The 23,160-nt window shown below is 26.8% G+C and overlaps 2 protein-coding genes and 1 long non-coding RNA gene across 3 annotated transcripts; all 3 read left to right on the forward strand.

Moving 5' to 3' along the window:
• Nucleotides 1-719: 719 nt before the first annotated feature.
• On the forward strand, nucleotides 720-8,961 carry LOC129973033 (keratin-associated protein 6-2-like). The gene is made up of 6 exons (XM_056087389.1): nucleotides 720-757; nucleotides 3,903-4,083; nucleotides 6,175-6,402; nucleotides 6,934-6,987; nucleotides 8,790-8,861; nucleotides 8,945-8,961. Exons 1-6 carry the CDS (start codon nucleotides 746-748, stop codon nucleotides 8,959-8,961), a joined length of 564 nt encoding a protein of 187 aa, XP_055943364.1. The 5' UTR covers nucleotides 720-745.
• Nucleotides 8,962-9,262: 301 nt separating this feature from the next.
• On the forward strand, nucleotides 9,263-10,970 carry LOC129973041 (putative per-hexamer repeat protein 5). The gene is made up of 6 exons (XM_056087401.1): nucleotides 9,263-9,403; nucleotides 9,669-9,782; nucleotides 10,011-10,166; nucleotides 10,404-10,463; nucleotides 10,595-10,702; nucleotides 10,827-10,970. The coding sequence occupies exons 1-6, from the start codon at nucleotides 9,263-9,265 to the stop codon at nucleotides 10,968-10,970; spliced, it is 723 nt and encodes a 240-aa protein (XP_055943376.1).
• Nucleotides 10,971-11,481: 511 nt separating this feature from the next.
• On the forward strand, nucleotides 11,482-13,344 carry LOC129975882 (uncharacterized). Its single transcript, XR_008785056.1, has 3 exons — nucleotides 11,482-11,524; nucleotides 12,570-12,599; nucleotides 13,251-13,344. It is a non-coding gene; the product is annotated as an uncharacterized LOC129975882 (long non-coding RNA).
• The last annotated feature ends 9,816 nt before the right edge of the window (nucleotides 13,345-23,160 follow it).

A 23,160-nucleotide genomic window follows, 5' to 3' on the forward strand; every position in this document is an offset into this window, starting at 1 on the left:
GCTCGTTATATATATAAAGAAATTTTTGTTTGCTTAATGAATTTCAAATGTATGTATTAAATTTTTGATATAATATTTGTACATTTAGATGTACATGGAATTTGTCGTCATGTTTGACTTGAATTTCTAAGCAAATTCAAATATAAATTATTGATTGCAGAATAATGTACTCAAGCAAAAAAAAAAAAAAAAATCACTATCAACTAACAGCTGATATTCAAACAGTGCATTATACAAATATTTTCAATAACATTTTAAAATTACAAATATACATAATGTATATTTTAAATTAATAGTCATTAATAAAACAATTTATTCCTGAGAATATGAATCAAAATAACGGTTTATTAACTAATTTCAAAAGAAATATTAAATTAGTTTTAAAAATATTGATTCTGTTCCACCGATAAACTGAATTTTTTATATTTATCAATGAAAAAATTTTAAAAATTAGGGTTAACAGCAATTCAATTTGCCTTTGTTTTAAAGAAAACATATTATACGATGATCAACAAAATCAATTATTAATCTTTATGAGGAAAAAGAAGGACAATTCGATGAAATTACCTCAAGTTACAGGCACAAACTTAGGTGGAATTTAAAAATAAAATGAAACAAACCTGTCCAATGAGGTGTTGAGGAAGAAGGACTTGACTCCCTTCGGCTCCATTTACTACTTCCCGAAGTATATAAAGCAGCATCTCACATTCAGAAAGCATATCGAATCCATCAATTCATTTCAAAGATGAAGTTAGTGGTAAGTAACCTTAAAGCAAGCATTTAGCTTGCATTCGCTTTATATTCTGATAGTGAAAAAAATATTTATGTTCCTTATAACTGTAACATTTAAATTTATTTAGTGTTTAAGGATTGGTAATAATGTATTTATTTAACTAACAAAGTTAGTTAAGAACAATGATATTTTATCCAGTAGCGACTTTAAACCTTATGAAGTCACTAGTCAGTGAAGGCCACAAAATGCTTAATTGTTATTATCTCTTTAATTATGAATTAATAATCTCTTAATTATGAAATATCTCTTTAATTAATCGATCAGTTTAGTTTCATATTGCAACCAATTTTTAATATGATGTATATGTTGATTATTTTATTTAAAATTTTTATATTGTTCTTTTTGTAACGCTATAAAAATTTATTTATTTATTGTGTTTTTATTTATTTATTTTTAGCATGTATATCAAAGAGAGAAATAAAAAAAGTAACAAACTTCTTTAAAAATGATCCATAATTTTTAGTTAATATTTAAATTTACTTAAATATAAATACCTTTTGCTATTATGAAAGATAAACAGCAAAAAATATTCAAACAAATATAATATTAAAATTTATTATTTATAAGATTTTCAAGCGGTATATAAAATATCAATCAAACCATTAATTGATATTACAATGGATTATAATGAAGTCTTTTTAGTTTATTTAATAATAAATTTATAATTCAAAGTAAATTTCTATTGCAGTCATAATATTTTATGATTCATAGAATTTTTTTGCAAATTTATTTATTTGGTAATTAAATTAATAACATTTTTAATTTATCTACCTGCAGTTAATTTTATCCTAATGATCCAAGGGAGTTGTCTAATCAGAAATCCGACAATAATTTCACTCTACTTTAATTAAATATAATTTAATATCTTGTTAATTTTTTGATTTAAGAAATAACAGTATTTTTTGTATCTTGAATTTTTATGTTGAAAAAACCAAAATTACCCATATTGCACAAAAGAAATTTCAGATATTTCATTCTAAAGATATCTTTTAAGTAATATGAAAAGTAATATAAATAATAATAATGAAATAAGTATATTGCTTAAAAATAAAGTTTTATATAAATAATATTTTTAAACATAAAAATCATTGTGTTATATGGATTATAAAAAAATCAATTTTAATAAAAATATCATCACTATTTATCATTAATAAACTTTTTTAAAAATACTTTTTTGAAGAAGTATAGTTGCATATATCATCTTAATTGCGTTGAATACCAAATATTTTTTTGTTTTCATATTGATCTAAACTTAATCAAATAATTTTAAATGTATTAATATGAGTTCGTTTAAGAATAGGAATTTATATTCAGGGAAATTCAAATAACGCTTCGTAATTGTTATATAGGCAATATTAGAATTTAATTTACTGTAATATGTATTTCTGTACAGAAGAATACAGAGTTTTTTAATAATGAAACTACAATAGAAAATTAAACCTCAAAAAATTCTTTTAAATCGATTTTTATAACTCTAAGCATATCATATAAGATTATCATAAATAATGTCTAAAAATACTACCTATAATCCTAAATTGTTAAAATGCTTACTAAAGTAAACTAATGCATACGAATTAAAATCTGAAACCTAATTTGATCATCTTTAATGATATTAATGTTGATTTCTGCAAATTTAGGAAAGTAGTTAAGCTTCTGTTATAAATTAAGGAAACTAGGCAGTAGAGGAAGCAAAGATATCATTCTTTCACCGAAACAACCTTTATTCCTTCAATTAAGGCATTAGAGATAATAAAAATACCCACATGAATAAGGAAAAAGAATTATTCACAAATGCCGAAGAAAGTGATTCTTACACAAATCCATTTCTTCCGCTCCGATACTTCCAACACTTAGCCAAGTGGAACCATTTGAAAGTAGTTGACGATGATTATCTACAGAAGAGAGATTTATAGAATCGGTTTTAAAAGATTAAGTGACATTCAATTGCTACTTCTTATTTATATCAGCCATCATGAACAGTTTTCCTCAACAAGCAAAATAAGTCAATTATCTATCTAAGAATTATTATGATCATCTTTATCCTTTCAATTAAATTTAGCGCTTAATGGATAGATTCAAATCTATACATCAAAGTCAATGAAATGGCTATCATATTTACATGCTTATAATGCATACATGCTATTATATATTTGATAATTTAAAATGTAGCTATATAGGTAGTGGAGAGTTCATTTACATGTATGTATATTTATGTATATTGTGTATTTCAAGTACATAAATGCTTATTCTTGAGAATGGTATTTTTTTCATCTATATATGTTTAATGCGAGAAAATTTTGTTGCACAAATGCCAAAACAAATGTTTAGATGCAACACATTTCCTTGAAATTAGTTATTAAGTTTAAATTTTATTTAATAAATATTTAATCCAACGCATGTTTGTAAAGATTTGAATTCTACGTATGTAACGTTCGAGTCTTTTACGTACATAATGTCTACTCAATGTCTATCGTATGTAATACTCAATGTCTAGTATCAATAGACATTGAGGAATGTACCAATTTGAAAAATAATTTTTGCTGGTTTAAAATAATTTAGTAAGGAATAACAAAATTTCCGTTCTAAATATTTTTTTTTAATTTATAATCTTCTGAAATTCTTGCTTTTTTTTTATTTTTACTATTAATTACGAAGTTTTATAAGGAACACTAAATTTAAAATTGAGTAAAGCAAAAACTTAATTAAACATAATCTTACGTACCTGAAAAAAATTCATTAATATCCAAATGTTGCTTAACCTTTGAATGAAAGCGAATATGCATTGAAATTCAACTAACAATTTTTTTAAATATTTCATTTAAACCATTTTTTACAATGATTTGTTTCTAAAACTTTATATTTGAAAATATTATACTTAATCATTACATTTCTGACAAAATGATAATTTCTGTAACTTTATTAAATTGTCCAGAAAGCGCTAATTTATAATGACTACTATAAATTCTATACCTTTGGTGATAACTTAAATTTCCTTCTCCTTCCATGGATTAAAACTTTACTAAAATATTATTTATTTAATCAGTGATATGCTTTATCAGAAAAAAAGAAACATCATTTATGATCTTTTTTATTTCTTTTCATAATAAAGGTACTTCATCTTTCCCTCTTGTTTGCGTGTGCGTTTGGTGAATACACCAAAAGTGTAACTGGGAAATTTCCTAAACTTGAAGATGTAAGAGCAGCAGTTAAGAAAGCTGAAGCCAGATCACTAGGTGATCTTAAAGTAATACCTGAAGTTAAAAGTGACGATTTGCTCGGTTTTGGATTTGGTAAGTGAATCATAATTTTGCTATAATTAAAATACTTTTATTTTGTAGATTATTGTATAGAAATTTAATATTACTTGTATATATAAAGTAAGATAAATTCTTATAAGTTAAATTTATTATCTGATACAAATTAAGACTTTTCAATGCATGTTATTAAATATAATTAATTTTGTATATATTTCGATAAATAAGATTATTATCATATCTCTACTTCAAAAGTTTATCCTATTTAAATAAAATTTACTTTATATAAATTCGATTTATTTTTAGTTAAAATTAACAATAAATAAAAAATTGTTATTTCTGATTCATTGTCCAATTATTAAAGCTATTGAATTGCATTTTAAGGTATATTTGTTAAAGTGATGATGATTTTGGAAATATCACATTCTGTGTAATTGTAACTGAAGTGAAAATTGGTTTCATTCAAAAGTAAAAGTAATATTCACATATATTAGGTAAATAATATATGTGAATTCATATGTATTTATTCTTTTTACCTATATTAAGTGTCACATGTACAAGAGGACTTCGTAATTGAGAATGAGAAGCTTCTGGCATGGTGGTTGGTTCTCACATTCCGATTTTTCCGTCCGCCTTCCAGCGGGTCGGAATAGCCAGTTTAATGTTACCTTTATTAAATAAATATAATTTTTTCCAGATACACACATCATGTTAGATCACTCAAATTATACTTGAACTTGGTTTCAACTGCTAAATAGTTCAATCAAGTCTGAAGACTTATTCTAATGTTTTAAAATTGAACTGCAATTTGTATTTTGAAATAAATTATCTCGTACAAATCAAATGCTATATCAATTTTATACGCCATTCACTTTAGTTGCAATATTCTTTTATTATTATTATGATATTTGAATTAATTAAATGTGTAGCATTTTAAAATTTTAAGTGATCAGCAATTTTAATCCTTATGTGAGCTTTTGAAACCAAATCGGAAACCATTCAATAGGAGAGAAAGCAACATTCTGGGGACCAGAACAGGCGTCAACACGAATTATATGCAGGATTTTTATTCAAATTCAGTGGTCACGGCATGATAAAAATGTAATGAAACATCGTAATGCGGCAATTCATAATTTGGTAATAACTATAAATTTCGTTGTTTTTATTCAAAAATATCTCCTCAAAGCTCAACACACAACCGCATTGATTGTCACTACTTAATATCTGTTTAATGTTTACAGTGATGACTGTTAAAAAAATTTAGCTTTTGCCTCATCTATGCATATTGTTTTGAAGCGTAATTAAAATTTTTCATGCGCATGTAAAGTAAAATTAATATTTAATTTGTGATTAAACTGTACTTAAATTGTGTTCAAAGTTAGTATTTTTTTAATAATTTATGCTCTTGTAACAATATACATGTTCAAAGATAGCATCAAAAGCCTACTTATTGCCTAAGTAAAGATATTTTCCTACGATAATATCTCCATTTTAGTTTCCCATTTCAAATTTTCCCGCTTAATTAAATTCTAGAATGCCTGAACAGAACTTTACCTCCAGAATACATATTTATTATCGAAATAAAAATTAATAATCAATAATGCAAACATGTTTTTTGAAATATATATAGAATGACTTGTGGATTATTCACACATCGGTCTAAGTGTTTATATACAATTTCTTAAAATGTTTGGCACACGATTTCCTGTTTGAAATTGAATGCTTCAAAAACTCACTTACTTTGGCAAGTAGTTACTGTATTAATATATCTATTGTTGATCGACTTACTGTACTGAGCTCTAGAAACGGAGGTGTGGTGTGGTTTATCTATCTATGTATAGACTTGATGTATAGTTCTTCAGAATTCATGGATTATTCTATAACAGTCTAGTGTTTATATATAATTCCTTAAAACTTGTGGCACATTATATCCTGTTTGATATTGAATACTTCAAAAACTAACTTCCTTTGACAAGCAGTTACTGTACTAACGTACCTATTGTTGATCGATTTGCTGTACAGTTCTTTAAAATAAGAAACTTCACTTTACACTTATAACTTAAGAGATCTTTCAGGTAATTTTTCTTCTGTTAATAGACAGAATCTTTAATGAAGCTTCTTTTCCAGGAGATACCCTTAGCTCTTTTGGAGCTGACAGTACCTTCGGGAAGAGCTTAAATCTTCAGGAAGACTTTGGGAAAGATTTCGGGACTGGCTTTGGGTTCTCCAACGATGCACAAAGTCTTATAGATAGTCTCAGTGATACTTCTGGGTCTGACTTTGGTGAAGGTTATGGGTTGAGCGGCAGAAGTCATGGATATGGCCATGGTCATGGAGGCCATGGAGGTGGGCATGGTATGTTTGTATAAGAAATAATTTCTTATACTTTTTTATTGTTATTGTAAAGATAATTTCATCAACTTATTTGCCTTGAAACCGCTTTTTAAATTTTTATTACCTAAAGTTAAATATTTAACAAACATGAAAAATTTGCTTTTTGATTGAAAATTGTACCAAAAGAATATCATTGAAACTTATTGTTTTAATAACAATAGCTTAGATTGATTTCTTTTCTCAATGATATGAACTTATAAACTAATAATTTGTCAAAAATTCAATAAAAGTCATTTTGATATTTTTGGAATTTAAATTTTTCATGAAAATATATTTCATGCAACTTCTGTTTTTTCAGATTGTATTAATCTGCTTTTATTTTAAATGTTTCATTGTTTGTCATTTATTAAACATCTATTTCAATTGAACATCAAAATATCAGACATTATAATTAAAAATATAACGCAAATATATAAATCAACTTGTCAAAACCATTTGTAATTTATTAAATTTTATTCAAATTAAATGCCCATCATTCATAATACATTTTAGGTCTTGGTGGTGGACATGGACACGGTCATGGAAATGGTCATGGACATGGTCACGGTAAACTTATTTCAACTATTAACTTCGATATTTAAAAACGTTTTTAGTTTGTATATGAACACAAATGCCTTAAAACTATGTAGATACATATTTAATTAGAAATTAGTTATTTCAAATAAAAATTATCTAAATATTTTGATATTTCATAGCAGCTCCTGAAATAAAAAAATTTTTATTATAGAATATTTTCAACCAAATGAAAAATTCATTTACAAATAGAGCTTCACCTGAATGACATTAAAATAAAATTATTAAGAATGATTTATATTACAAGAAATGTAATAAAAAGATTCAATAAAATAGATAACAGACGATTAATTAGATGTTTTTAATACGTTTTATCTTTGTTTTTTAAACTGACAAATTACAATGTAGAAAACTGAGTAGAAAATATTAACTAAATTCTATATTGATAGTTTGATTGAAGTCTCATTATTTTCATTCGACCATTTAATCGTTAAACAGATTACTTTTTTTCACTGAAAATTTAGTTTAGCCACTAATTTTAATAATGAAGCAAATACTTTTTCTCTGAATATATTCTAACAATGAATACATTAAAAAATTTTCTTACAACTTCCTTAATTCCATTTTTTTTAAAAAACATTTTACAATTCTAATATTATTTTTGCCACCTAACTTGTACATAACTTGTAACTTTTCAGTGGCCATATTCTTTAAACTAACATGAAAGGTAGCGCATATTTCCATGATACGCTTCAATTAAATACAAATTTTTAAGAGGTTAATTGCTAAAATTAAATTATAATTGGACAAACCTGAAGCATTTTTTTATCTAATGATACTTCGTTTACTTCTTCAAAAACTGATTTTCTTTTCAACATTCATAGTTTTAGCTTGCTCTCAAGGTATTCCTTTATAAGAGTGCTTATCAGATTTCATAGATATTTCCTACTAAGTAGCTTTTCTTTATTTTTCAAATGAATAATCTAGTTTCTGATTGCAGTTACGTTGCTTCAAAAATAATTAATTGTTTTTAAAAAACAAAATATACATCAAATACTTAAGTCAACAATCACGTGCATCTTTCAAATATAAATAGCAAATTTGCTGACTTCTATTAACACCTCGAATACCAACCATTGAATAACAGTTCATTGAAGAAAACAGCAAGAGTAGCCATAGTCCACCTTTCATAGCACCCTTGATTAAAAACATATGAACTGAAAATATTCTCTAATGTATCTCTGAAATGCTCTCGCCCCCTGATGAGGTACTGAAAATTAAATCTCAAATATATTTCTGCATTTAGAAATAAAGATATTTTAAATTCCTACTTTTAATTAAAATTCTATAAAATCATGTATTTCAAAAATAATTATTCATTTCATAACTTTAATCAAATCAAATTTTATTCATGACTTGGTCACAATCATAAGATTTGGCATGGATTTTAGTGGATGAAAGCATGTGACATTATTGGTAAATAAAGTGCAGCAATCAATGATATACTCATAAATAAACTTTAATATAAGTAATCTTTAGTATAGATTGGTTAATTTCATTGACATAATATTTGAGGCTCATTTATTTCTCTTATTTCACATGAATTTTTTCTTTTAATTTCTGATTTCTTACATTTCCAAAAGCGACAGGACAGTTTGAAATTTTTTTTATGTAATAAAATCCTAAAAACCTTTCTTTTTAGAATGTGAATTACACAATCGTGTGCTTGATCGCAAAATTTCTAAACAGGGATTATTTAATCTTTCGACCATTTTAATCCTTAACTGAAGATCTGAAATATTCACCAATTATAAAAGAATAAAATTTCTCATTAGGGCATGGACATGGAGATGGACATGGACATGGTCACGGACATGGACACGGTCATGGGCATGGACACGGACACGGTAATGGTAAAAAAGATTATTTTAACAAAAATAATTCAAAGATTACTTGAAAAAATTTATTTTATTTACATTTACTTAAATAGCTGAATTCCTAACATAGCATTTTAACGATTTTCTTGCACTAGGACATGGACATGGTGCTGGTCACGGTCACGGTCATGGGCATGGGCACGGTCATGGTCATGGGCATGGTCACGGACACGGTCATGGTAAATGACATTTAATATTATTTTAACTTTCCAATGAGATTACTGGATTCTTCATTTATTTACATACCCTTACTTAACTATTGATTTTAAATGTGAAATGTATGATTTTTTTTTCTTCACTAGGACACGGACATGGTCATGGACATGGACACGGACATGGTCATGGACATGGACACGGACATGGTCATGGACATGGACACGGACATGGTCATGGACATGGACACGGACATGGTCATGGACATGGACACGGACACGGACATGGGCATGGGCATGGGCATGGGCACGGGCATGGGCACGGGCATGGGCACGGGCACGGGCATGGACATGGTCATGGTATGTAAATAATTTACAATCTTACATAAAAATTATTTGAAATATCTTTAATAAGTTCTACAAAATGGGAAAATACAAAATAATGTAAAATATAAAATAAATACAGTTTTTATGCATAATTTCTCCAAAATATGATACAAAAGCGGAAGAAAAAATATTATTTCATTCATATGTCATTTATAATTTTATTTTTTATCTTTTAATAAATTAACTTGTCAAATCGCACAAGATGTTATCTAAGTTTTAAAATCCTTCATTTATATAGGGCATGGTCATGGCCACGGCCACGGACATGGTCACGGTCACGGACATGGACACGGTCACGGACATGGTCATGGGCACGGACACGGTCATGGACATGGACATGGGCATGGGCATGGTAAATAAAATTTATTATTATTTTAACAAATTTTAATGCAAGGATTACTTAATTTGATTGTGTTTAAAGGAAGTGTATTTCAATGATTTTTAAAAGATAATGAATACGGAAATGATCTTGATAACGGTGTTTTCAACAACTCCAGACACAAAAATTATGTAATTTGTTATTCTATATAAAAATTTTAAATTTTAAGCGTGGCTGAATTTGAATTGCTCTTTTTATTAGGACATGGACATGGTGAAGGTCATGGTCATGGACACGGTCACGGACATGGGCATGGTCACGGACATGGTCATGGTCATGGGCACGGGCACGGGCACGGTCATGGACATGGGCACGGACACGGCCATGGGCATGGACACGGACATGGGCATGGACATGGTAAATAAAATTTATTATCATTTTAACAAATTTTAATGTAAAGATTACTTAATTTGATTGTGCTTAAAGGGAGTGTATTTCAATGATTTTTAAAAGATAATGAATACGGAAATGATCTTGACAAGGACATATAAGTAGTTTTCAACAAATCCAGATACAAAAATTATGTCATTTGTTATTCATCATAAAAATTTTAAATTTTAAGCGTGGCTGAATTTGAATTGCTCTTTTTATTAGGACATGGACATGGTGAAGGTCATGGTCACGGTCATGGTCATGGACATGGACATGGGCATGGTAAGCAACATTTAGGTTAATTTCAATTAATTCTTATTTTCTTATCTAAAAACTGCTTAATCATTATTTACTGTAATTAATTATAGAAAAAACGTTAAAAACAACTGAATTTTAATCACTTGTTTCTCTAGGACATGGGGAAGGTCATGGTCACGGACATGGGCATGGACATGGACACGGTCATGGTCACGGACACGGACATGGGCATGGACATGGTCATGGACACGGGCATGGGCACGGTAAGCAACTTTAAGTTATTTTTAACGAATTAAAAAAACATTGCTTAATTTACATCTATATGCTATGGTTAACACTAGAAACAAACATTAAAAATAATTTAATTTTAATCATTCTTTTCTTTAGGACATGGGGAAGGTCATGGTCATGGTCATGGACACGGGCACGGACATGGACATGGTCATGGACACGGGCACGGACATGGGCATGGACATGGTAATTAAAATTTATATTCAAGCACAAAAATTGCGTTCCGCATTAGTTTTATAGTGACTATGATAACTTGTTATATTTTAAATTGTTACCCTTGCTTTTATAGAAAATTATTCAAAAAAAATTTTTTTAAAGAAAATGGTATCACCTTATTTTCATCAGCTATATTTTATATTTGTTGTCAGTCATTTTTCTTAAGAACTTGTTTAAAGATATATCGATTATGATGATTGCTTTAGCAAATCAGTACCTTGGTATCTTCTCAAAACATAATACAGTCTCAAAAATTAGTTTAACTTCTAACAGGAGTGATATAAATGCAAGTAGAATTTTTGTAGCATTTAATGTAATAAATTAAATGGAATTAATGTATGATTATAAGCAGTATCATCATTATATTTCAATACAGAATATGGTCATGGTCAGGGGCAGGGTGATGGTAAATAACGGTTAAGATGCTTTTAAATTATATTAATCCAAATATGTATTGAATTTTTCTTATTTTTTATCTTTAAAATTTCAGTATGGTAAATATGATTGAATTTAAACTATTTTTTTTTTTTCATTAGGACATGGACATGGGGAAGGCCATGGACATGGACACGGTCATGGTAAGTAACATATAAGATTATGATGCAAAAATTTAATGTGTTTTTATTAGAAATTTAAACGGTATTAGAATCTTGAATTTTATTACCTGTTTCTAAAATCTTTTATTGCTTTGATGAAAATGTATCAATACTAAAGTTAAAGGTACAAAAGCAAAGGCCTCTAAAATTGGTACAAATATTGAATAACTTTGATGTAAATAATTAAATTCACGTATTATAGTTTCATAATTCAAATTAATTTAAACAAATTGCATAATTTTTCCAAATAATGACAATTTTCAAATTATTGTTTATTGTGCTGAACGTATATTAATAGAAAAATTTCGAAATGCAAGAAAAATATCTGTATAAATGTGGGCATATTTTTTCAACAAATACTCTCAATTCGTTGATTACAGTTAATCTGTTATAAACATTAACTGCCATGTATCTCTATCCCAGAAGATAATTGGGAAGATTCAGTTACAATCATTAATCTAAGTCCTCTTCTCACCAGAAATATATCCCAAGAGAATCATACGCTGATTGAAATGCAAATGCACTTAATCATATTGGAATTGCCATTCTTCTTTTTCAAACATCTCTTGAAAACATGGCATAACACAACCCTGAGATAAATTAAAATGAAATTTAAAAATTATATAACTGGTATTTCATTACCAAATATCAATTGTCAAGTATTAATGATGAGTGATTCAGGTATTATTTATTAGAAGATAACTTTTAATGTAAAAAAATGGTAATTGGAAGAAATGAAAAGCTCATGCATGAATTAATAATACAAGCAAAATTTTCAATAGATAATAAAATGATACATTTTTCCAATATTGTGAACATTTCATGAAGGTTTTTAATCGATAATGCTACAATTATTCATTTTATGTTCGTTTCAAATCTAAAGTTTTGTTTTTCTTTGTGAACTTTACATTTTATCTTTACTTGTTTACTTTCTAGGTAGACGTGTTTTCATATTTTATTTTAGTTTGTTAAATTATGAAATATATAAAAAAAATCATTGAAAATTCTTTATTATTCATCTTTTTAGGGCATGGTCATGGTCATGGTGGTGGTCATGGTAAGTTGAAGAATTATATCATTTTTAGAATTAACTTATTTTGGTTTCAAAGTAATAAATATAATAATTTCCTTCCACTAAAACTCTGTTGTTGCTTATTCAAATATTAATTATTTCATGTTTCTGAACTTTTTATAGTGTTTATGCAAAAAAGGACAGCATTCCATTTATATTGTGCATTTTAGATTTTTCAAAATATAGTGCTATCTAGCTATTGAAGTGTATAAGGAAATGACGGAATATTATGTAATAGTAATTTTTTGTTACCTCATATTATCACGAGGCATTATATTTATGAATTACTTTTAATCGCAATGTTTATAGCATCATATTATCTAAGAATTTCAAATCTTCACAATTCTTTTTATTGACAAAAATATGATATTGTTATTTATGAATAGTAATTATATTTACATTCATCAAATTATAATATTAAGATCATTATATAATAGTATTCAATTATTTGTAATTCAATTTAAAGAATATGTTCTTTTATTTGTATCATTATATTTAAGAATTATGATTTTCAGTCACCAATCCTTTTTCTTTATCACAAATTATGAAAATAACATTAAGATATTGTAAAGGTTTATTGAAAACATTCATCAACAACTATAAATGAAGAAAACATTTATCTCAACTTTCTTTTAGGTCATGGTTATGCTCATGATTTCTATGGACGTTTCGGAAGTGGAATCATTCTCCCTCATAACACCTTCGGAGTCACCTATGAAAAGAAATCCGAATTTCCTGAATCCAGAAACAGTCAGCCTTTCTTCAATGTGAACACGAAAGATCTGGCTTATTTTGAAAATGTTGCCAGAAATGTTATGAAGAGTATCAATGTGCCAATATCTCGATCTGTAGGTAGCCAAATCCCTGGCCTCAAGCTTTCATCTGCCAAATCATCATAAAGGGTTATGATATCATGCTTCCAATGAATCATTATTTGTAAGTACATCTTCTTCAAAACTGAATAAATGTCACATTTTAGAAGTTGATTGATAATGAATTGGAATTAATTCAAAGAAATTAAATTGTATATTCCCATTTATATAAGATGATTTTGATTAGTAATTGGAATTATTATTGTTCTGCAAATTTGTATTTAAAATAATTTGGAGTAAAATATAATACAATAACAAAAACGTTTTAACGAAAAACGATGGCATGTAATTAAATGCATTTCCTTGACATTTTGTAGCTTCTTCGGTAATTGAATTTTCCAATTTAACAAAAGCAAAGAAACAACTAACAGCATTTTAATTTAATGAAGTAATAATAGGTAGTAATAGATTACTAACAAGATATATTCAGATGAGAAATTTATATTTCTGAAAAGCAATGTAGGAATATTGTCTGTATGTCTCTTAAACACAAATTTATTTTAGCTATTTAACATTAACTTCGGAAGGTCATCTCTTGTGGGAATCTAATATTATTTATTACACATGCCACAAAATTGGAATTTTTATTTTTTGTAAGATTTCTAAAATAATTTCAAAACAATAAAACAATTCTTTTTTACATAACTATGGTTTTTTTTAACTTTGTTTTGAATAATACTTAAGAAAATTAATCAAAAATAAAGAAATTGTTGACAATTAAATAAAAACAAAATTCATCACAAGTACTCAAGATTAAAAATTTAATTTGAACTTAGGAGACTTTAGTGTGAAAAGCACCGATTTTTTTTCCTAATATGACATTTTGTCATACTTCTAAAATAATTTCTATTCTGTTCTTCTCATATCCCGCAATTAAAATCACTCCGAATAAATAATAATACCACACTCGATACTTTCATAAATGAATTCGCCCTATAACAACTCAGAAGAAAAGGGGGGGGGGGAAGGATGATAAAACTTTTCCACTTTTCTAATTTTCTTTTTAACTATTCACTTTTCATAATTTTTTATTGATTTGTTTTTTTTATTGCTCACTATGAAATACCTTCAGACATATGTTAGAATATATCTAGCAAAATCAAAATATAACAGAAAGCAATAAAGAAAAGAAAATGTTCGCATTTCATGATTTTAAATAAATTCATCGATTGGAATAACATAAATAATAATTCCAGATACAGTACACTCCCGAGTATCCGGCCTAATGCGGTGAAAGAACAGGCCGGATAACAAAACCGTTGGATAGACCGGAGCTCTATGAATTCATTTCTTGGCCCCCCAATACCAGAAAACAAAATTTTTATACGCATTTTCACACTTCTTATTGAGTGCTAAACCCTCCGTTTATTTCAAGCCCCGCAAAATGTGAAGGCAGCTACAGCCTGGTGAATCATAAAAGCAGTTGCCAGTACGTGTCGAGTTAAAGTAGAAGGCTCTGTACTGATAGATTATACATGTCTATATACTACCCTACACGTTCCAAGAATTTATTAAATAAAAAGTAAGTTAAAAGATATAAACGGTTCACCTTTTAACATAAATTCTATAATCTTCACTGTAATACACTTAAAAAATATTAGCATACCCAAGAACAATTTATGAATACTGTACGACGTACAGTGTACGTACTGTGCAGTTATAATCAGGAACAGCGGCAACAACTGAGGTCTGTTACACACGGACGAAATAATGAACAACGAGTAGAACATTACTCTTTTCCTGTCACAACTTGTATTTTGCAGATGGCACGTAAGAGGATCGTAGCAGACGTCTGCTTCTAATGCCGTGGCAATGTTGCCTATGCAACGCCTTGCCTTCTTCATTTAATTACAATAAAGGGAAACTAGGGCGGATAATCGTGAACCGGATACTCGGGAGTTCACTGTATTCCAAATAATTGTATGACAAGAAGATAGATTTAAAATTTTCAATCAGTTTTACGACCATTAATATCTTATAATATACTAATTGTATCATTATTTTTTCTAGTGAAATCTCTTGAATGATAACTTTATCTTTCTTTTTTTTCCTGTAATTTTCAGATTTCGTTCAAGCGAAACAAACCGCTCAGGGAAAAGATTATAGAGGTTTCCACAGGCAACGGATAATCTTTCACGCATGCGGATTTCATCTAGGCAAATCTTCACATCTGCATGCATTTCAAGACAAGAAATATATTGTAATCTTGTCGAGAAGTTGTATGAATCAGGGAAAAAAATAAATTTAATTTATTTTAATCAGGTAGAAACATGTTTGTTTTTATTTTTAATCTATTTGGGAATACAATTGTATCTAATCAAATTATTAGCATAATTTAATGGGTGATTATTCTAAGTTTTGATAATTAAACCGAAAATCTGTGTGAAACAGTTTAAAAATAGCTGTTCAAAAACAGAGTATTTGTATTATTTATAACAGTAATATTAACGCAGTCATGTACTTGATTTTTTTTCATTCATTTTCATCTAAAAAGATTCATTTATTTATTCAATTTGCACTTATCTAGAAGTGTATAAAATGTATAAAACTAAATGAGGAAAACTATTATAAATTTAAAAGTGGTCGATATGTTAGGAATGTTTAATAAAATTTAAACCATAAATTAAATTAAAATTTCCTAAAATGTATAAAATATCTAAACGTATAATATCTTAAAATGTATAAAATATCATTTGCAAATGCCTGTTTATAAATAAAAGCTGAAATTAAAAATATTTAATTATTAATTTTTTTGTACGAAATATTTTATAGGAAAAACTAACCACAGTTGACTCTGTGAAAATAATATTTTTTTTAACTTTATCTTTAAACTTTTACACACCACAAACAAAGATCTAGTCTTTCAGAATCTTAGCTAACTAATAAAAAAATTTTAACATTAGAGGTTTGGTTATATCTTAAATTATCCGAGTCTCAACAGAGATTGATTCATATCTCTTCACACCAGGTGTGGTATTCTGCTACTGTTCCTATCATTTGTTGTTTGCGCATTTGTCTCTAAAAGGGTTAGTTTAATTCTTATTTTTATGGCACTTGATATTTTGGTTTATTCGGTTATTTTTTTTACTATTCTCTGCGATTATTATCATTGAATTGAAAGAAGCCGTAGGAATCCTAATCCTAAATCACTGGTTATATTCTAAATTCAAGAATTATGGTTTAAGGACTTTTAAAAATAATGTATATGTATTCAGTAGCAACGTCTTTTACATCCCTTATTTATAAATAAAATTTTAAATTTTAAAATATCTACAAAATTTAAAATTTTGAAATATCTACAGAATTTTAAATTTTGAAATATATACAGAATTCAAATTCTGAAATATCTACAAAATGTCGGAATTAAAACAAATCAACTAATGCTCGTAAATGTAATAATCATAATATTCTTAAGTGAATGTTTACTTTTTATACGAAAATGTGCTTTTGCATCCTAAAATAATATAAACTTCCTATTTTCAGACTTAGATATTCTTTGAAGATAAGCAACTTCCGAGGGTACATTTCATCTTGATCAGCATTATCATATTAATTTAAATGCGTTTCAAAAAAATAAAAATAATCCATATGCTCTTATTCAATAAATATACTCTGCAACTTCTCGTTTATTCTTCAAAGTTTACGTTGCGGCAGGAATTCAGTTTGAAGATGATGACTTATCTTGCCACGCCTACTTTTACAATTTCATTAACAAAAACAACTTCATGCTACGCCTTTACGCGAGAGCAAATTTCAGTAACTTGATATCAGAGATAAAATGAAAAATAACAAGATCTACAGATATTCTGTATGTGAAAGACTTAGTTCAAGAAGCATTATTTGTATAGGGTTAGTGGTTAAAAAAAAGAAATGAAACCAGAAAAAGAAAGAAAATGGAAAAAAAAACATTACTGATTGCATTATGCAATTTTGATATTGTACTTTTTTTATATAAATGAAATATCTAGTAGACTTAGATTCATTAATAGAAAAAAATAAGAAATCTATTTCATAATCATAATCTATTTCACTAATAAATAACAACATATTGGAGCTGTTAGATATTTAGCAGACAATTATATTATAATACTTCTTTCTTTTACTACACTTAACCTAGCAACAATTTCTTTCAGCTACTCTCACCCATGAAAATTTGTCGGTATTATAAAACTATTCTGTTTGAAAGTTGATTTGAATGATGAGAATTTGATTTAAATAAAAATATATGAATTAATCTTCCCGCAAATGCGCCTTCCAGACCAATATGAATAATCGCATGAATTTCCACGATATACAATTATAAAATATAAATTATTAAAAAAATAATTATTGAAATTTGATTATATTTGAGTAAACTTATATTAAGGATCTGTTGTTTAAGAAAGAATAGCAAAAATGCAACCATAAAACAATATAAAATGATCAAAGAATGAGCTGAATGACGTGAAAATAAAATAAATGAAAATACCAGTATTCCGCTTAAAATATTTACATTTTTAATACAAAATTGTAGAAGCAATATGGAAATTTAAAAAAAAAACTGGAATTTGATTATAAAATATCAAGAAGTTAATTTCATTACATCGTTGCAGTTCAAGTAAATTTGCTTAGAATGTACCAAACATATAAAGGCCTGGAAAACCTTACAGCTGAACTTTGTAGTTCTAATGTGAATGTCATTTGCAACCTTTTTAACCAACCATTAACGAAAGCCTAACGTTTACCTCTTCAAAACATAGCTCTGCTTTTTTTTACATCTTTTAATTTTAGTTCACATGTTATAAAGGTATGAAAGAATGAATCTCTCAAAGTATTCTTTCATAAGAGCCTTTGACAGTAATTATAGATATTTCTTTATTACTTGTCGAATGAATAAAGCAACTTAACATCGTAACTTAATTATTTTTAGAATAACAAAAAATAATCATCAATGGTCATGCGTATCTCTGAAATACAAATAAGAAATCCTAAGAGTTATATTAGCTCTTCGAATTCCAAAATTTTGCTGCCATTCAAGTACTGATCAAATTCAAGGTCAAATACTGATTCAAAAATATATTTTTAAAACTATTATTTGTGTAATTTTGACATTGAAAAATCAGCTTCTGAGCTCCAAATTATTTGATCATATAGCTTCAGAAAAAAATAATAATTAGTATTGGAAAGAAAAATGAAGTTTCAAAGCGAATGGACTATATTTTTTTCCTATTTAATGTTATTTCTGAAATTATTGAAACACATTTAGTGCATTATTTGTATGAAGGAATTATCTGCTTTTGAACGGAGCATGAAAAATGGTACCGAGTATCGGTATTACCAGTCAAAACTTGAAAGCTGTAAAATGTATTATTATTTATAATATAATTGAACATCAAAAGAGTAATTCATATCATAATTTCCTTCATAAATTTATTTCAATTCATTTAAAAGAATTATTCAATTTACCATTAAAGAATTTTTAGGTTATTGTTCTATTTAATATTTCTTTAACTGCAATCATTAATGCAATGATAAAAGGCTCTTGATTTAGTTTATTAAAATTTCAACTCTTAAGAAATCTAGTTAAAAACTGAAGTGTTTACTTATCTAAACCACACTTAATAATATGCAATTGAAAAACGCTAATAATAAGATATATGAAATATTTGTTTGGAAAAATTCATGAATTGCATCCTAAATTGTAAACATATCCAGCAAAAGAATTTGTAATTTAGGATGTAAATCGTGAAATGTATACATTTAAAAAAAATAAAAACCTATAATACAGTTTAAAAAAATTCAAAAATAAAATGATACTTTAAGCGACTATACTGCTAGGTATAAAGGAAAAGCATAGTTATATATTTATTAATTACTTTATCTCTTCATTCATACGATGCAAAAATCAACGCAATTTCCAATTATGCAAAAATTAGAAGTTCAAATACGAGTTTTCATTTTTGATTTTATTTTTGATACTTCAAATATTTATTTTTTTAAAAAATTTGATAGACCGGCGAATTTACTTGTAATGTCATTCATGATAATTTCACTCCATTTATCTTTGAATTATTTGTGCATCATAATGCTTTTTATATAATTTTATTCAATAATAATTAATTTCTAAATCGTTTGAAATATATACTTCCAGTTGAAAATTATTCTAAATAATGTAAATAATTATATAGCAGCTCTTTTCGGGCATGTACTGCGGAAAATATTTGTCATGCCCCCTAACCTCCATGTAGCAGTTCCGGCCCCACAGGCAAAAGAAGTGAAGTGAAGAGAGAGAAACAGCTGTGGGAAGACATGTGACAGGTATCGGCAAATGTGTGTCTCAATAGAAGCTCCTTACGGAACTTTGAGATATGAGTTTTAAATTTGAATTTTAATTGCATAGTTGTAAATAGTCATTATTTGATTGATTTATTAAACTTGTATTTCTAAATATAGTTTAATCACCCCTTTCAAGGTATGCGATCTTAATTAGTAAATTTAATTTTTTTAGCAGTCTCACAATCCTGATCAAGATATTATTGATGCACTATACAAACTAAGAAGGATTCCACATTTCTGTGATTAAAACTGATTGAGTTATAAATTTTCGAATATAGTAGTTACAAAATTTCCAAAATTACAAAAATTCCACTTAAGGATGCACGAGGAATTTTGGTGACAGTTCATGGTCTTAAAAAAATGAAATTTAAATTCTATTATTTGTTTTAATCGCAGAAAAGTTGTACTTTCTTTGCTTAAAATGTAAGTATATAAATGTAAAGTAAAATTTAAGCAAGATAAAAGTAACTAATTTGTTTAAAGTGTAAGTATATGTAAGTAAGTAAAATGAAAAATAAATTCCTGGATAACTCTTAAGAATACATAAAAGTATTCAATTTTTATCAATGTAAGGAATAAGAATAACACTTTATTTACAGACAAAATATGAGAAAAACATGAAAACTGAAGTAAGAACATTTTAAAGAGCAAAGCAGAATTACAAACGATTTTTTGATATGCGCTGAAATTAATTTATTTTTTACTGAAAAGTCGCCAATTAGGGAATAGAAACTCTTCTTTGGATTCTAAATAGAAAAACATTTAAAACGCAACGTTAAATAAATGATGCAGTTTCTTGGATCCTGTTTGGAATATTAAACTCTTTGTTAGTACGTCAAGATTATTTTATTAAATATGATCATTAGGACAAGGAAATTGTGTTAAAATTTAGAATTTATTTATTTAATTTTTAGATTTAGAAAGTAGAATTATTATCTAAAACAATGGATTTATTTTCTGAAGTAGTATAAATTGTAATTGTTCTTGTCATTAGAAATAATTCTCCTAACACAAATATATCCTAATTTAAAAAAATTAGCTAACGGACACGATTCGAATAACCATGTATAACAGAAATACCATAATAACAAATAATAGGGAATATTATATATAACATATCATTTCTTATTATAATAAAAAATATCATAATAAGAAATATTCTTGTTACCAGCAACTTAACTAGTTATTATCAAAAAATGCTTAGGCCTCTTAACTATTTAAATTACTACTATTACGAAACAATTTTTATAAGTTTAAAATCCTCAAAGTTAAGTTTTTGAATAATTAATAACTTTTAATGAATTGAATAAGAATAAATAAAAATTTCAGTTATTTGTTGTGTAGATTTCATTAAAACCTTTTTATGCTTCATAGTACTTATACCTTAAGTTTGAGAAAAAAAAATATACTCACTAATTTTTATTTATAAAGGATACAATGTTAAGGAATTTTAACTTTCTTTCATAAAGATTATAATAGACAAGCAAAACAAAATGATCTAAATTTTATCTTGATTAATAATTGATTATAATTCTTCCAAATAAAAAATATATTGTATATTTAGAACTTTTTCAAGCTTGAAGCGCGCACATATTACATTGTTTTGCACTTTTAATAATAGTAAAATATTTAATTTTATACATAAAAATTCTGACTGCATTTGAGAAAAAACGTGAATAAAAAAATCATAATTGTATAACAGAAAATAGCAATGTCCAAATATAAAAATAAAGAAAATATATTACTGCAATTTCTTTTTTTTTTTACTTTAAAACTTGTTAAAATATAATAAATAAATTTCTTTTTATATACTCATTTTTCAAAAATACTATTGTAATATGCATCCCATGCAACGCTCATAATTCCACACTTTATTTGCCAAATGAGTGAAGTATAAATAATTATTTTAATGACGTTTTCAATAGTTTGATGCAAAATACAAATAAAAAACGAATTTTAATCATTTCATATTCTAAACATATTCAATTTTATTATCTTTTCGTTCGAATTTCGTCATTAAAGTACGAGTTTCTTTTATTTCGTTTATGAATGTTTGTTGAGAAAAACTGTATGGAAAAAAATTAAAAAATGTACAAAGCCAAATTTTTTATCATTATTTCCTTGAAAATGTCGTCTTTTTTTTTTTATTCTAAAAAAAAAATATTGGATGATAAAGTCTTTAAAATAGTTATTTCTAACGCCAAACAGATTTCTGAGCCATTAGAGATTGTTCTTTATTTCCTCCTGGAAAATTATTTTAAATTACTGTAAAAACTGTATTTTGTGGAATTTAAAATAATAAGGTTAAAATTAAGAAAAAATTATGAAGACAAAATTTTTATACAGTCGCAATGTTTTATTATCCATATTTAATAAAATATTCTTGACTCACAATGTTTTAATTTTTTTTTTTAATTTCATACTTCTGCGATTAAAACCAATCAAATAATGAAACGAAGAGTATCATTATTTTATATCTTTTAAATAATTATCTCGAGTCCATCATCATGTGTTCTTTCTCGAGGTGGTTGTTGATTGACCTAAAAATTGAAATATTTTTATTACACAACTAGTTTTTATTACAGAAGCATGAAAGGAACATTAATATTTAAAACTTTATTATGTGAAGAACAAATTACTAATTTTAATTAATATATCTGAGAGAATTATATAAAATTTTAGATATCATACTTTTTTATAGATATGTATTGGGAGAAAACTGCATATAAAGGAGCGCACTGAGGTAGGAGGTAATTACTTTAAAAAATATATTAAATATTGGCCAATAAGTTAATACGTCTTGTTTTACGACGTTTTCGAAATTTTTTATCATTGTAATATATCAAATTTTGAAATACAAATTTAAATACCGAATCTCCAATGTTCTGATAGCACTCGAAAAAGAAATAAAGGGGAGAGAAATTTCATTGTTTAATAAAGGCAGTAAGTGCGAAACGTGAAAACTACATCTTAGCGAAGAATTGGGTCTTTGTATGACATAAAAATACATTTAAATAATTGCCCATTTTGAAATGATGTTGATATTTTGCACAAATTCAGTTTTAGCACATCCAAAATAAACCTCAAGTTGTCTGAAATATCATTTAATAATCGTCCACTGACTGACTAACTCCATATCTAATCCATCTGCGTACAAGAAAAAAAATTGAAAAAAAAAACTGGGACATACTGTGCATTAGAAATATAAACATTTTTTTTATAACTTTATACAAAAACCTTTTCTCAAATACTTTATATAAAGCGTTTATTATCCTTTGGCATCAGGCACTCTGAAAACTCTCAAACACTCCCTCCGATTCATGAAGTTGTGTTTTTTTAATTCATGTAAGTGAAAAGAA

The sequence above is a fragment of the Argiope bruennichi genome, chromosome 1, assembly GCF_947563725.1.
Source record: "Argiope bruennichi chromosome 1, qqArgBrue1.1, whole genome shotgun sequence".
Classification (NCBI taxonomy): domain Eukaryota; kingdom Metazoa; phylum Arthropoda; class Arachnida; order Araneae; family Araneidae; genus Argiope; species Argiope bruennichi.

Coding starts and splice junctions, on each gene's coding strand:
- LOC129973033 (XM_056087389.1), top strand. Junction 6,403..6,933: donor AGGCCATGGAGGTGGGCATG/GTATGTTTGTAT, acceptor AATACATTTTAG/GTCTTGGTGGTGGACATGGA. Junction 6,988..8,789: donor TGGTCATGGACATGGTCACG/GTAAACTTATTT, acceptor ATTTCTCATTAG/GGCATGGACATGGAGATGGA.
- LOC129973041 (XM_056087401.1), top strand. CDS start 9,263: ATGGACACGGACATGGTCATGGACATGGACACGGACATGGTCATGGAC. Junction 10,167..10,403: donor CGGACATGGGCATGGACATG/GTAAATAAAATT, acceptor TCTTTTTATTAG/GACATGGACATGGTGAAGGT. Junction 10,703..10,826: donor TGGACACGGGCATGGGCACG/GTAAGCAACTTT, acceptor TCTTTTCTTTAG/GACATGGGGAAGGTCATGGT.